Source organism: Puntigrus tetrazona, chromosome 12 (genome assembly GCF_018831695.1).
Source record: "Puntigrus tetrazona isolate hp1 chromosome 12, ASM1883169v1, whole genome shotgun sequence".
Lineage (NCBI taxonomy): Eukaryota > Metazoa > Chordata > Actinopteri > Cypriniformes > Cyprinidae > Puntigrus > Puntigrus tetrazona.
Genome location: NC_056710.1, coordinates 7761942 through 7778137, shown reverse-complemented (window position 1 = coordinate 7778137; position 16196 = coordinate 7761942). Strand labels below are relative to the sequence as shown.

Sequence of the window (16196 nt, the reverse complement as noted above, 5' to 3'; positions counted from 1 at the left end):
ATGCACAGTACTTGTAAAGCAATAACATGCACTTTTCATTACTAATGCAGCAAATGAGAAACAAACAAAACATTCATTCCAATATTGGGGCACTTTATTAATAAGAGCAAAATGGTTCGTTTAAGTGATTTAAAGATTTTGTTTGGAGAAATGATGGCGTTCCTTGCCATATGTTCTTCAAGAAGAGCAAAAGTATTTTTGAGTAATTTTCAATCTTTTAGCTGTGATTAAGGGGGCGATTTTTGAAAGCGTTTTGAAGACATTTTCCAATCAGTCGGCTCATATTTAATAACTGCACAAATATTAGGGGAGGACACTGAATATTGCCTGGGAAAAAAATGCAGTGTAATTACAGCATCTACCATTTACCATGATCCCTCACTGCCTCATCTTTCCAAGTATAGCTTATCATATTAGCCTAGAGCCCTCAAAGTAGGTGGTGACCTTCGATTTAGTGGAGTAAAATTGAGGGTGGAGGGCTGGAGTGAGATGAAGGACGGTACAATACACAACAAGCAGCTCAAGAATGGTTATAGAATAGCTGCTGTGTTTTCCTAATGAAGTCAAAATCTTTGCAGAATCTCAACATAAAAATGTTTTATTAGGTCAGCTGATGAAGTTTTCAGTTCAAGGCCAATGGCTTCATTGACAGTAATGACAAACCTGTTTCATCTTATATATCTGAATTACTATTTACTGACACACACACATTCTTCAGAGCATGCTGCATATTTACCATAGAAATGTTAAGCAGAATACAAGTGACAATATTTTACTCATATTAGCTGTTATAATAAAACAATTTCAAAACCTTTCCATAAAATTATACAAATTTCAGATGGGGTTGGTTGCATTGTCTGTCTTAACAGGTAAACTTAGAAAAGGGGGCCTCGTTGTTTGTTGCATTTATGTGTCATAAATCATACTCTCTATATTTCACTATGACTATTATTGCTGTCCTATGTGGAACTGGACAGTGGTGACAGTGGACCGTGGTTAATTTAATTGAAATCATTTTGATTCATCTTTTTGCAGTGTATCTATAAGTATTTCCTTTACACTTTCAAATAAACTATGTGAATAAATGAGGTTCACGTTTTGCAGAGCCATACAGCCTTCACTTAAAAGGTCTCAGCTGAGTAGCTGTGTACAAAAATTGCATATACATCAGTTTTAGATAAATGGACTTTCCAAAATAGTTCAAATGACAAAAAATAATTATGGCTTTTCTGATATTATTTGTGTGTGTGTGTGTGTGTGTGTGTGTGTGCTATTTACAGACATAGCGAAAACCAAACAATATAGGTTTACATTGGCATTACTACATAAATACAACAAAATACTTATAAAAAAAACTTTTAAATCAAAAGGTGAATCCATAAGGATGTAAACTATAGAGTTTGGATTATTCTCAAAAAGACATCAAATAATATTAGCAATAAAAGAATGTCAGAATTGATATATACTACTATGCCTATTAAGGAACATTAGAAACATAATAAATATAATCTGAATAATTTTCTCGTCCAATTAATGCAACCAGTCCTGCTGATTTGGATGATAATGATGTGATGCAAATGAAAATAAAATCATTTAAAACTACTGCAATTAAGACAATATTTGATATTACATAGCACTAAATAAAAAGTTTTCAGCATGAATCCCTGCCATATCAATCAATTTTCTGTATCCATAGACTACTTCTGAACTGACATCACCAGTAGTTTGGTACACTTTACATACATTGCATCCACATCTAAACATTGCCAGAGCTTAAATTTTGACTTTTAGCTTGAGAACATCTCCATAAGGATCCCTGGAAATGTGCGGTAGCAGTTCCAGTTGTAAGCACCAGGAGGCGCTGGTTACTCTATATTAGTCCGTCACATGACATAAGCGGATACCTTATCGAAGTCGAATCGTTCATCACTCTTAACGCAGTTATTTCTGACAAACATACATTCAGCATACAATTGCATTATCATCATCATCATTGTTCTCCCCACACAATATGTTTGAAGATAAATATTTAGGGCCTATACAGACCCCATCATTTTTAAAATCGTGTCCTTCTTTGTCCTCAGAGAGCTCACGTCTCTGTCTTTTACCCCCTGCGACCTTCAGGATCCCGTGTGAAGTTTTCCGCTTGTAGAGTGATTATTAAACCCCAACTCCGAAAGTCTACGGCTCACTTTTTAGCAGCCACTCGCCGTTTCCTAGTAGCCAACATGTCGTAGAAAGGATCCCTGCTAATGCTTGCCCTGTAGGATAACAACAACGACAAAAAAACAGAAACTGTGTAATCACAGCATAAAAATATACATCCATGCAAAAACCTGATTATAAAATAATACAGGGTTCTTTGATGCAGTGCTTTTTATGTAGTTATGTAGATTTTGGCAGTCCCACAGGACATACTGAGGCCAAACTGACCACGGAGCAGTTCCACAATTCCAGCTGAGTCAGAGGACATGTGTTAACCACACACTTACGTGGACACCTACAGTGCCACAGATGATCAACTTCTGTACACGAATGGCCTTCAGAGACCTACATAAGAGCCGAACATACGTATTCCATTTTGTTTAAATCAAGTCTGTTTTAGGCAGGAAAACAAAGTCATGGCCAACAACAGAAGACTAAGTGGTCTTTAGCTTCCCTTTCTCCAGTGATAAATGCTGATTTATGTTCAGGGAAGACCATTTAACCTTCAGAGGATGTCGGCCATTCAGAATTCATTATTGTCTTGTCAGCCCTACAGTGTGAGGTTTATATATATATATATATATATATATATATATATATATATATATATATATATATATGCATCTTGTTTTCCAGTAAAACATACAAAAATACATTTAATCCAACACTGTTTTTTTTTTTTATTACAAAATGTTGTCAAGTTATATCACCAGAAAACAAATCTTAACATCCGGTGCAATTTAAATTGGATTAGATATTTTTTACAAGACAAAAATATTTGCAAAGCCAAGGTCTAAAACACTGGAAACGCTCACTCCTTCTTATCAGGACAATGGTGATGTTCCGCGATAAGAGAAGCCAATGTTCCTTTCTGAGCATCTGTGTGTGTGTGTGTATGACCTACAACCAGCACACATCGGTTATCTGAGAAGAGAATAATGAGGGCTGACACGGTGAAGCCTTACTTGATGGATTTGATCCACTCTTCTTTCTCCTCCGGCGTGGGTGCGGATATTCTGTAAACCACGTGATTCCCCTCCACCACCTTCCCATCAGCCTCTGTCTTGCATGCCTTAATTACTTGCCCCTTATGACTGGGGTTGTAGAGCTCAAAGCAATTCTGAAAGATTGAAGTATGAAATGGTCACTTTTACTTCTTTGTTTCTTGATGACTAACTTAGGGTGACTAAATAAGGGATTCTTCTTAAAGACTGACTACAGATTATAATTTAACTGAGAGCTTGAAGCAGAAACATACTGGTTTTCTTGGTTCCTCCACCTCCCTTATACTAAGATTCTCCAGTGGAATGATCCCCCGAGGCTCTTTGTCCTGTGAACATATAAGTAAAAGGCCGTTATTCCACTGTGTTTATTTGTTATTAAAGCAATCAGTCTTAGACTTAATTCGCAATACGTTTCCTTTAATGAGATGTGGACGGTGGGGACGTTAAAAAAGTGAAGGAACTAACAATGTGCACATTAAGCAACTAGTGTCTGTCTCTTAATCTAAATCTGGCACACGACAAGGGAAAAAATGCATTATTTCCTTCCACTTTGCTGAGATGACACAGTGTAACAGGGAGCGTTTTTTGGGTTTTAGTCCAAGTGCATTCATTTTCAGGTCATATATATATGCTAGTGTACTCACAAAATAAAAAAAAACCCACAAAAGTCATTTTTAGCATGTGTACACATTTAACATGTGCTTACTGATGACACATCCTGCACTACACACATTTTGGTACCATCAAAAAATATAAAAGGTCTCCTAATACCAACTAAAAGGTTTATTGGAAACAAAGAAAGCATTTTTCAAGTAATTTCATGGAGTGTTTCTTTACTGTAAATGCGAAGCTGGTGAGAAGTGCTCGTGTCTGCTTGTGTTCATTGCTGTTCGCTGTTTCACTCACTTCCTCTTCTATCTGACCTCCTATAACCTATATCTTACTATCTAAATCGTCAATACATTTTATAGATATATCTTAAGTCTATGTATTGCCCAAACGGGACATGTTGAGCAGTTGTACTTACTGTTGTATATTCAAAGTAATACAGACAGTTATCTGTCAAAATGAACCACCTCCTCTTCCAGGTCTTTACTCTCCCCCCTGCAATTCAATACAGATAACAACAAAAAAGAAACTATTGTAAAAGTGCTTAAGAAGTGGCAAAATCCATTTGATGGATAAAAAAATGGTAAAAAAACAAACAAACTGTAAACAAAAACAACTACAACAAAGAAAAGCTTTGTTGGTCTGCAGATAACGGCATTTTAATCCTGATCAACACCGGAAAAATCTTTTAAAAGCTCTTTAATTACATTGAATGATGTCACAGTAACAAATCTGCTGTGTGAGCCGTAATGTAAAACAGTTATTGAGCGAGATGCTGTATGATACCGCATTAAATCCAATCTGTAATGAAATCTGTGAAACTCACGGGTTTCAAATCATGAAAGGACGATGCGATGGAGAAGCAGATGGACAGGCATTCAGATAGAAGGATAAACAAACCTAGTTTTAGCAGCCATCCCTCTCTGTCCGGATTAAAGAACGTGTGGGTTAGATCGTTCCCGTCGTCTTCAGGAATTTTGAAAGGCTCATTCTTGATGCTTTCATATAAATTCTATGAAGGAAAAAAAAAACAATATGCAATATGCAATCATTACGCAACTTAGCGATGAGCGTGCATCTCTCTCCACCGCAGTATGATGCAGAGACTCACTCTGAGCAGCTCCTCGGGCAGATCTCCTCCTTCGTTGATGCCCCGATTCATGGATATGAACCTTTCCACCGTGGGCTTGTCTCTGACATTAGGGTTATGCAAGCTGGTGTTGAGCATTATGACGGAGAACGAGAGAACATAGCATGTGTCTGTGGAGAGCAGAAACGTGGATCAGTCGGTCAGCTCTATAGGTCCAGATTGACAAATTAAATGGAGAATGCATGTGAAGATATGGTTTTCTCATTTTAAATTTATATTAATTGATTTCTAAATGATAAATTCAGAAAGCATAGAATTTGTCGCAAGATACAGGCCCGTTTTTTAATGTTTCTTCATCTTTATGTATGACTCCATGCTGAAAGAAAGATATTAATGCTTTGGACACTTGGAGACTCTGTTTATGAATAAATAATCATTCCCTTGCGCTTTGTTTTAGCACAGTGTCTTAAGTCCATTTCTGGGGTGCTGCATTTTATAGTCTCTAACAGCGTGTGCCAACATCTCCGCTATACATCCCTGCAGTTATAAAGCCCTTAGAGGACCAGATTTCCTACAGATACTCAAAAGTGTGCTGAGATTCAAGAGACTCGGCCAGGCATTAAAAAAATGTTATTCTGTCATTAATCGCTCATCCTCGTGTCATTCCAAACTCATAATGCAACTAACACGTTCAAGGTCCAGAAAGGTAATAAGGACATTTTTAAAATAGGCAATGTCAAGTCACCTTTATTTATATAGCACTTTTAACAATACAGTTTGTGTCAACGCAAAATAGGAGAATTGTCCAGCTCAGTCCATGTGACTCCTGCATCAGCAGCAACATACGCATACATTGTGGTACTCTTGTGAATGTGCATATTAAGGGTAAATAATTGATGTCACATTTACTATTAAGTCTGGACCTTGAAAGTTGTAGCTGGGTTGCTCTCTATTTAGGGTCAAAAAGCTCTCGGATTTCATAAAAATATCTTAATTTATATTCCAAAGATGAAGAAGGTTTGGAACAAATGTTGGTGAATAATTTTGTGAGGGACAATTTAATATGGATGTATGCGCTTTATTTGACTTTTTTTTTACTGTTGAACAAAAACACCTGTCTACTACCCTTTCTATTACTTGTTTTAGGACAATTTTTGATATATCTCCGATTGGAATCATCTGAAAGAAGAAAGTGATAAGCACTGACATGGATGCTTTGAGGATGAGTAAAACGTGTTGTAATTTTCATTTTTGGGTGAACTTTAAATCTGAGTAAGAGCTTTAGGACAATAAGAGGTTTAGGCCACAAAGAGGGGTTCAGGTAGAAGACAAGTAAACAGTTGAAATAAGTTTTACCTGTGGACTGAAAGACACCGGGGTTACACTGGCAATATCGAGCGGCAAAGGCCTCCATCATTCTGTCAATTTTCTGTGCTTCACCAGGAAGTCTAAAGCTCCACAAAAACTGCCTGCCAGGAAGAAATGGGAATGACACTTAAAATGATAGTGGTTATTTGATGGAGCTTTGCCTAATGGAATTAATGAATACCGTATGATTTTATTTTAATAGAGTTACAGTAAGTAACAGAATGATGACAATGAATGACTTGAATCCATTCATATTTGTTCTAATTACTCAATATTTTGACCCATTTTACCTATTTATTTATTTATTGCGATACACCAAAGAAAAAAAAGATGTCTAAGAATAATTTAAATTTTACAATCTTTAAAGACTGTTTTAAACTTTTTAATGTAAAAAAACAAAATGCAATTTGTTGTAGTTTTTTTTAAATAGCAAGAAAGTAGTTCTCTCAAAGAACTGGCAGAGTTCGTTTAATATAACCGTTTGTATAACCAAGGAATACATTTTTAAAACATTTCAAAAGCTGGTTCAGAACTTTCGGAAAATATTCAAAAATAAACATTTTCATAACTTAACGGGTATGTTACTTTTTTTGTTAATATTTAAATTGTTAGTGATTATTGAAAATTGAAAGTTGTAGATATACAGATACTACAGCTTGACGACATTTTCTAATAATTACATTTCCACATTTAGAACATATAGTTGTGTTTATAGTTAAATGACTGGTGAAGAAAACATCTATCTCACCTCAATGCTTGCACCAGGTTGAGATCAGCAAACTCATGAAGCTCCACAAACGCCTGCAAAACTTTAATGTTGAAGTCATCTCTAAAAATAATGAGAAAATAAGATTTAATCAGCAATTGCTATTTCTAATTTGCTCTAACCTCCATCTCCAGAGATACATGAACTCATTTTAGCAGAGGTCAATCAGAAAACAGTACAGGCTTGATACATTTAGGAGTCATTCCCTGTTCAGTTGTTCAGTTTTCTACAAAAGGGTTTTCGGACCAATTCAAAAAAAGCACACAAGAACAAACATGTAAGACCACGTTTGGTGTATGGACATAAAACCCATCAATTGAATGCATACGAGGGACTTAAAAAACAAAGAGGTACGAACATAAAGTGTAATGAAGCGATGTACCACAGCATGCCTGAGTACACAGAGCTAAGATAGTACCACGTCTCCAAACTCTTTTAATCAGGCACACAATAATTACAGCTTCCAGGTCTTGCTCGTAAATACAATTAACAGTAATTGCTATGTATAGTCTATAACCACACTTCCTAGTACCAAAAGAAATGGATGACTGCATGTGCAATTGATCTTCAGGCTAGTGCATAGCCAAGACAAGACAGTTATCAGCTTGGACAAGATGCCTACGTAGACAAGCTATTTTTATATCTAGCAACTATTACACTGTAGATCAAGCTCAGTCTCTTTTTTTTTTGTGTAAACGTGCCTCATGGGACAGTGCTGAGCATCTACATTTTGCGGACCTTTACAACTACAATTACACCTTTGTCTGTCTTGATATTAACAGGTGTAGCGCTGGGTGGCAATAATAATGTTTTCTATCTAATCCTGTGTTAATTGATGCCAGTAAGGGTGAGATAAGGCGCCTTCATGCTGTCTGGGTGATATGCTAGATATTGTTTTGGAAACTTGTGGTCATTTTCAGCCGTTGCAAATGGGGAAGTCATTTCCTGAGAGAGCAGGATCTTTTATGGAAAGGCCTTATCTGACAACGCACATATATTTTGCAAAGATAGCAAGACTGGTCTTGCTATGCGAGCGAGAGAGATGTGACTTACCGTTCCCCTAAATAATCTCCTATGACAGTTTTGTTTAAGCCTTCGCCTTTATAGAGGAACTGTGCGATGTCCTCAGGTGTGTGCTGCAGAAGATCATTCTCCAAAAGAAATTGGATTCCCTGCGAGGATGTTTGAGATGTTAACCACTTCATGAAGTTTGTTTAGGCTCAATGTAACACATGAACCTGGACATCATTTTATATACGGTATATTGAGCAAAGAAATCATAAGAATAATACCTTTTTAGGATCCATATTAAATTTCTTTCTTCCGACAGCAATCTGCTTGTTCCTCTGAGTGCTTTTGCTGTAATGTGGCAAAAAACAATCAAGTTCTCTTTTAAAGTAACAAATGTGAGCTAATATTATCTCAGCGTTAAAAAAAAATCATTGTAATCTATAGAAAAATTAAACATACGTCTCTCTGACACACGTTAAATGTTCAATCTCTGCCATGACTTCTGAGATTTCATACTTTAATCGCTGCAAAAATAACAGAAAAAGTGGGTACATTTAATAAATAGTCTTTCATGATATTCTTAAAATGCATTCAGTGTTTAATGAAATACATTGCACAGCCAATCAGGTAGAACTTTTAGTGAAGGGTGACAATAAACCTTAATGATTTTAAAAGATAACAGCTACATTAAACCTTATACCTCAATGTCATCTAGCAGCTCTTTTTTTCTCCGTCTAATGTTGGAAAGTTCATCTCTCTCTTCATGCGAGAGATCTTCAGGCACTGTTAAGAAACAAATGTGACATTAACATGAGTAATCTAATGATACTAACCAAGAAAAAGATTCTACAAGACGCCCAAAGAAGCAGTACACTTTATCTCCTCAACTTAAATCCCAAAGTGCTTTGTAAGACAAAAAAAAAAGTCCAGAGCACGTTTATCCTCATAAATAATGTTATTTAAATTAGTCTTGGCAACCCAAAACCTAGTACCCAAGAAATAAGCTTTCCTTTTTAGGCTCAAAACTTTATGTAAGTACTTCATGCCTTCAGGACACCTACAGTATGACTACTTGACCTTCCGTGTTCAAAGTCATGCTGCACCTAAATGCAAGACTCTAAGCTGATCCAACTTTACAGTGAAACACATAAGGTTACAGTAAAGGTACTGAACATCACCAACTCCTCTGTGGGTGTTGAATAACTCGTTTGTAGGCGTTTTAGATGCTTAATTAAGTCACAAAGGACCATAATCTCCTGAACAGATTTTTATCATTTTTCTTTCACAAGTAGGAGAGTGTTTTGGATGAGGACCTAAGTGTCTTGCGGCTTGTAAATGTGGACAATATGACTACATTATGTAATTGCACCTTAGGCGCACCAGGATTAGACAAGAGACGGGCTAATAAGAGGGGCACAGGGGAATTTCCTGCGGTTGTCTGGTTGTGCCTTATGACAATGGAGAGGAAGTTGAGAATGAGTGCATGAATCAGGGTTCAACCTTAACAATAACATTATAGGGTGATTCACTGCAGTCCTTCTGAGCTTTTATACTGAGTGCAGTGGTCTTTTTTCAATCTTTTATTATTATATAAAAGCCATACTAAATCTTAATGAGGAGCCATTTGTTCATTATGCAACAGGATCTGGGTATGGTCAAATGTAGCTAGCATGGAAGCAATTGGATAAAAATAGAATATTCCTTCAAGATATGAACATTCCGTGCCTATAACTCGCCTGCGGAATTGGCAAAAATAAGCAGAACAGAACTAAATTCCCTTCTCGTGAAATTAAGCCACAATGGCCTGAGGCTCATTTTGAAAATTAGTTTGTCTTCATTAGGACGCTGCATTGATTGGCAGGCTTTATTATTACCAAGTTGCTCTCCGTATCATTCATATAATCTGTAATGTAAAAGAAAAATAAGAAACTCTAAAAACAACCTCGGCTACTGATGCCCACCACCATGCACCCTGTCTTGCGGAGCAAAAATGTTGACTGCATGCAAAAGCTTCATTCAATCAGCATGAGTGACACTTTGCTTAGAAAAGATTACAGCTGGGTAATTAAACTCAGTACAGCCTAAATTAGACAAAATATAACTGAAAATCAAATAGGATGAGTTGGATATGTTGACATTTTTTTTGCGTGAATACAGATATTAAAGGGTTTGCGGTAAATACTGCATCCTGGTTTTAAACACCCTCTTTAATCTACACACTGGCCTCAATCCCTCTAACTATATCTTATCCTTATTCTCAATAGCTGCATGGGCCGCCAGCTGCTCTAAATCCACAGGCTTACCCATTGATATTAAACACACCCTCAGACCAGGGCCCACAAGGAAGTATTCTGCATAAACAGATGTGTCACTAACCTATCCAAACATGATAAGCATCTATACAGGCTTATGTGGGCTACTGTACCCTACATGTTTGGTCAATTGCAAAACATGCTGAGTTAACGTATCTGTCATTCTTGATAATTAACATATTACAATTATATATGCTTTTGGTACCAAGCTTCAGAGATGATATAGGCCTAGTAGGCATGTTAGATAGGTTTTTTTGGTTTTTTTTGTTTTTACAATGGTACGCTTAAAAACCCTGCTTTTGAAAAAGAGGAATACTTACATTACTGTTAACCAGTAGGACAGATGGAATGGGCAGAGAGCTTATCTCCATTCAAACGAGAAAAAAAAGTTTCCCTCTGATCAGCGAGATTGTCTTTATCCTCTTAAAGTCCCCTGAATGTGTTTATTTAGCAAATAACAGCATTAGCTAAGAAACATTTGGGATATTCCACAACATCTGCTTTTATATTCCCCTTTTTTGGGGATGCTTTTTGATCAAAAAAGTGTGGCCTAAAACATATTTCATCATTAAAAGGTCATTAAAACTATGTAATAGTGACCAAATCTATCTTCTGTCAAATCGATCTCATTTAATACCCACACCCCCTTTAATTTCTTTTCGTAAACCTGCAATTGACAGAGAAGTAATGCCCAAGAATGCACGGCTGCTGAATGCTACATGGGGCTCTGGGACGGTCCTAACTCAGTGGGTGGAAAACTGGACAAGAGTCCTTTGTGCTAGCGACTGTTTGTTTTTAAATCTCCTGCTGGGACAAAAGGTTTTGACAACCCCTTCAAAACCTATTTAGGTTTTTAACTTTCCCTTTTATACTTTTCAAACAAATCTGAAAATATTTGCAACAACGCAATTCACCCTCCACTCCTTCAATGCTGTTAAACAGGCGCTATAGCTCATGAAATGTCTTGGATGACCCTCCAGGCTTTCTTAAAATCAATTCCACATGTGACACTTAGATACAACAAACAAAGCTCTCTCTCATTCTTCAGTCTTATCCGCTTACAATAATAAGGATGCATCCACATGATAAATGTAAATTTTCAAAGTTTTTACCTCTTATCAAAATCTCAATCGGCAGCAAACACAAACAGCGGTTAAAAGAAAACAGTACAATGTTTTTGATATAATAGCATGGCTGACATTGTCTTGACCTTTAGCAGATTTTCCAGGCACGGTGTCCTTCAGATCTCTGCTGGTGCAGTCACACCATTGATGAGGTTTTGACCACTGCCTGTGTCATGCCTGGTGCCAGACGGCTCCTCAGGAGAGCCTGGACCAGACACCGGTGGCATCAGACGCAGACAATGTTAATGAGTGCCAGGCCTCACTATCTCTCCTTTAATCAGTCTGACAAAGTCTGCCTCTTTGTTGGACCTCAGCTACCGACAAAGCAATGTTTTAAAAAAGCGAAACGGCCATAAATTTGTGGTTCGGATAGAGACTGTTAAGAGGACTGTCCTTGACATCCTATCAGGCTTTCTTTGCAGTCGACCATCTGCCACAGAAACGGAGGGAAAATGGTTTTCCATGTGGTTTTTCCCACGGTAAGATAAGACAAATAGCCATTGAGTCCAAGGCTTTGAAGTTCTCAGGATCATGATACAAGAGGAACTGGAAAGACCTAGTGAGCTAATGGTACCTCCACAGCTCTGTGCTTTCGTGTTCTTGTAAGACATTTACAATTGGTCTTTGTCAGATAAAGTGATTACGGCTGTAAATCAACAAAAGTGCTTGTGATGTCTGGCTTTTAGGGCTGGTTTCTGTTTTTGCGTGTGTATTTTTTTTACACTGATATACCAAAACAACAGACAAACTAAATCACTGCCATCTCCACTGTCTAGTCAGATCCCATATATAGTAAGTTTAAGCAGAATCACAGAAGAAAAATCATGACATTAGAGTTGTCTTAAAGACCACTGGTGCTTATCCAAAATCGTGTTCCATCAAGTTTTGTTATTTTTCTAAAATAACTACAAATAAGCTCATTATTAGAGACTCCAAAATCTGAAATAGAAGTGGCAGACAAAAGAGTACATGCAAAATGTGCAGTTCTTGGGGGCTCCAGGAATGTGATTGGGAACTTAAAAAAACTATACTGCTTACACACAAGACTTTTACATGTCACAATTTCTTAAACCTGACGATCAAACACCAGAGCCACACACAACATCTGCAAAACCATATATGCTGATTTCTTGACCTTTGACTCACTTTTTGCTAAATGAAGCACACAATTGTTTAAGTAACAAACAAGGTTTCTATTAATGTTACGGCAAAGGTGTTCGCAAATGTTTGCTTTTGAGATGTATTTGTAATATTTTGAATGCAGTGCCTCATTTTGCAAAAGGTGCTAGGTAAAAACCAAAAAAGGCAAAGTTTTAAAAATGTGTGCGAACTATAAACGGTTCTTTACAGCGATCTAATTTTTGGGTTGTACAAAGAACCATTCAGTCTCTTTCTTACCTTTATATAAACCTCTTTTCACCATAGAGAACCTTTTGTGAAATAGAATGTTTTTTGTGAAATAGTTATTAATGGACCATTTAGGTAAAAAGGTTCTTCTAAGGCATCATGAAGCACCTTTTTAAGAGTTTATATTAGCGAGGTGAATACATCATGAGCGCATAGAAAGTTAAATGTTCGTAACTGGAGCATGCTTAAGTGCAAAACACAAAACCTGAAGTGTACCTCCAGCTGAGTGATGTTTTCAACAGAAAAAAAATCTCTCCCTCTGTTCCTGCTCTGCTCAGAGCAGTCTCCAAGTTTCTTCTTGACAATGATAATCGCAGTAGCTTCTTTTATTTATTTACATTTATTTACATTTTAGATATATACAAATTACCAGTATTTCCCCCCCTAAAACATCAGTAGTTCTACAGCAAAATGACTCCCCAAATGATGTCCCAATTGAATAGCAGCAGCACTACGGCACTCAAACGATACCGTTCCAATTTGAAAGTAGCGTTTTCTAATTAATAAACTGGTAGGCTAATTTATGCGGCGCTCTATAAAAAAAAAATACCAGCACTTGACTAATTAAATGCCTCATGATCCCTCTTGGCACCACAACTGTACTCATAAACATCTCGCGAGCTGCTTCAAAGGATCTCACATCAAACAAACTGACGACCTACATATGAACAGCCATATGAACGGCTCCGGCAAAAAAAATCTGAAGTGTTGGAATTCTCATTAAAACGCAGTGACAACACATCCGCAGCAAGTACACTGTAAGCCACTTAATGTAAAAACGAAACGCCGTTTATAAAAAAGCTAAATGTTGAAGTATAAAGTGAATTCTCTCATCGACCAATCACCGATCGTAGTAGTAAAAGTAGGAAAACGTTACGTTAAAGTTTACTTTCCCTCCCCGTTTAATGCTGGTGATTGATGAAATATCCTGTACAGTGACGAAACCGAGCGAGCTGTCTATCTAGTGCTGGGCATCAAAGCGCTTTCCGAATCAACTGCACGCGCCTGTTACGCTCAAAAATGCCGTCTAGGTAGGTTTTGAGACAGACCAGATGCTGACAACTGTTTGTGCTTTTGAACAAACCAGAAACCTTACCTCGGTTATCTTCGTCCATGTTTATTCTGCGATGGGACTTGATGCAAATAACGTCCTAGTCTTAGATTACTACACTAATAATACAACACTGCGAAACAAAAAAAATTAAATCATATTAGGATACACGCTGAGCTCATCGTAACCCAGTCCAGGGTTTGCTTTAAATGTCATTCGCGTGACCCGTATATTGCTGCCTAGATGAACATAAATCCTGGTCAAATGAATGTGCCGACCGCTCTCTGCCAGCTCCCATTCGCCTTCATCCACAGAACCACTGGCGAGAAGAAACGGCTTCATTTAGCCAACGAATAGAAGCTCCGCCCATCAACATAATCTATGAAAATGTGACTGATAGGCTACCGAGCGATTGCATCCTGATTTATACATAATCTAAATAATTCATAAACCAGAAGAATCAAACGAAAATATATTCAAATAAAAATTCGACAGAACGCAATGTAATTTCCTGTTTCTGACGCAGGCTACTGGTGTTAGATGATGAATTGTGAAAAGAATAATATTATATAGTATGATTAATATTACAAATAGATATCATTAAAAGGAATACATTATTATTTTTTTCATATATATATATATATATATATATATATATATATATATATATATATATATATATATATATATATATATATATATATATATATTCCCATAATAAGTTCTACTGAATTCAAGAGATATGGAAACTGAGGTAATATGCAATATCCTGAACTTCATAGGATGATGTCAGCATTAGGTGGAGAATCCCAGATTCCTACAGAGAGACTGTACAGTTTACAGGAACTTGCCTGTGTTTCCGGACACAGCATGTCAGGCAGTATTAGTCAGGCGGTATTAGTGAGGTCAATATTCCTCCAAAACGTCTTACCTTTTGTGTCACGACTTCCACCTTGAGTGCAATGCGTTTTTTTGCTGCCTTCCAAAGAATCATGCGAAATCCATTCGACGGCAGCTCAAGAAAGCCATTGTCTGTTTGAAACAAAACATCCTCTGATATTTAACTTCGTTTGCATGTATTCAAATGCCCCGTTATTACCTCACAGCAAACAGGTTTTGTATTTTGCTGATGGCATCGTTCAGTCAAAAGAACTTAAACTCCGAAACCGAGAGAGTTTTGTCTCGGTGTCTCTAAAACCGACATTTAAAATATTAAAACAATTTCTCTGAGGGTGTTATGTAAGGTGTAACGCGAGGAAATCAAAAGAGCAGAATGTAATGTTCTGTGACTGCAGCACACAGCCAGGCCATGTGCATGGGGGGGGGGAAACGATGAAGTAGGTGCCGAGAAAACATGGGGTTTCAGGGTGGGAATGACATCCTGTGTGGGAAACAGATATCCGCTGAAGCTCAGGAAGAGAATGTTGTTTGCATTTTTCCTTTTTTCGAGGGCAGAAAAACTCTCCCATGAACTTCACTTGTAACACCCAGTTCACTCTTTGACCAAAAAAAAGCATTTGATTCAAATAATGATACAGCTCTGGTGCCGAATTGACTAATCAATTTCAATCTCTTCTTTGAAATCAGCTCACAGACTGTTGGTAGAACCGGTTTAGCCAGTCTACAATACAGTGGAAACTTGGGGCCTGTAGATTAGTCTGAAACAGTTTTCTTAAGCAATACATATTGCTATTTGTGTTACGCACCACACCGCCAGATAATAATAATCACAATTACAGGGAGAGACAGATTACATTTCTATGTTCAACATTATATGAAGAAAAGCCAATGAATAATAAAATAAATAAATAAACAAAAACAGAGTATAATATATTCAATATATTTTTAAAAATATATTTGTTTACTTTTGTATTGTCTTTTTGTTCATTTTTTAATTATATTTTTGCTTTTGTTTTGTTTTTGTTGTTTTTTGAGAAATAATACATTTTGCCAGTATGGTTAACGGAAAAAAATTGGTTAAATCACTGCTAATAAACATACGAAAGGGAAGAAAAAAACCAGTTCAAAACCACACAATAAGAGAAAACTCCTACTACAATACTCTCATTCAATAAGAGACACAATAATAGATACTAATCATGCAGACCTGGGATACAACAATAAACGAATAAATGGCAGCTTAATAATAAGCAGTGTCTGAATGTGATTTTAATTCTTTGATCGTTCTCCTTTCTTCGTTATGTTACAAAACTCTGAAGGGTTTCTAAAAATTTTCAAATAAACTTTAC

At 36.8% G+C, this 16196-nt stretch overlaps 1 protein-coding gene across 2 annotated transcripts; it reads right to left on the bottom strand.

Moving 5' to 3' along the window:
• Positions 1 to 582: 582 nt before the first annotated feature.
• cyth3a (cytohesin 3a) lies at positions 583 to 15149 on the bottom strand. 2 transcript variants are annotated; one of them, XM_043254285.1, is made up of 13 exons: positions 14879 to 15149; positions 8754 to 8836; positions 8513 to 8577; positions 8335 to 8401; positions 8096 to 8214; positions 7025 to 7105; positions 6265 to 6377; positions 4930 to 5078; positions 4719 to 4830; positions 4237 to 4313; positions 3464 to 3535; positions 3171 to 3325; positions 583 to 2261 (listed from the first exon to the last, which is right to left on the bottom strand). In XM_043254285.1, the coding sequence occupies exons 3-13, from the start codon at positions 8548 to 8550 to the stop codon at positions 2189 to 2191; spliced, it is 1056 nt and encodes a 351-aa protein (XP_043110220.1). In that variant the 5' UTR covers positions 8551 to 8577; positions 8754 to 8836; positions 14879 to 15149; the 3' UTR covers positions 583 to 2188. The 2 variants fall into 2 exon arrangements, with proteins under 2 accessions (XP_043110220.1, XP_043110219.1); XM_043254284.1 differs by lacking the exon at positions 14879 to 15149 and adding an exon at positions 13993 to 14277.
• Between the last annotated feature and the right edge of the window lie 1047 nt (positions 15150 to 16196).

Coding starts and splice junctions, on each gene's coding strand:
- cyth3a (XM_043254284.1), bottom strand. Junction 8,215..8,334: donor TTAATATGGATCCTAAAAAG/GTATTATTCTTA, acceptor ACATCCTCGCAG/GGAATCCAATTTCTTTTGGA. Junction 3,536..4,236: donor ATTACTTTGAATATACAACA/GTAAGTACAACT, acceptor ATATGTTCACAG/GACAAAGAGCCTCGGGGGAT.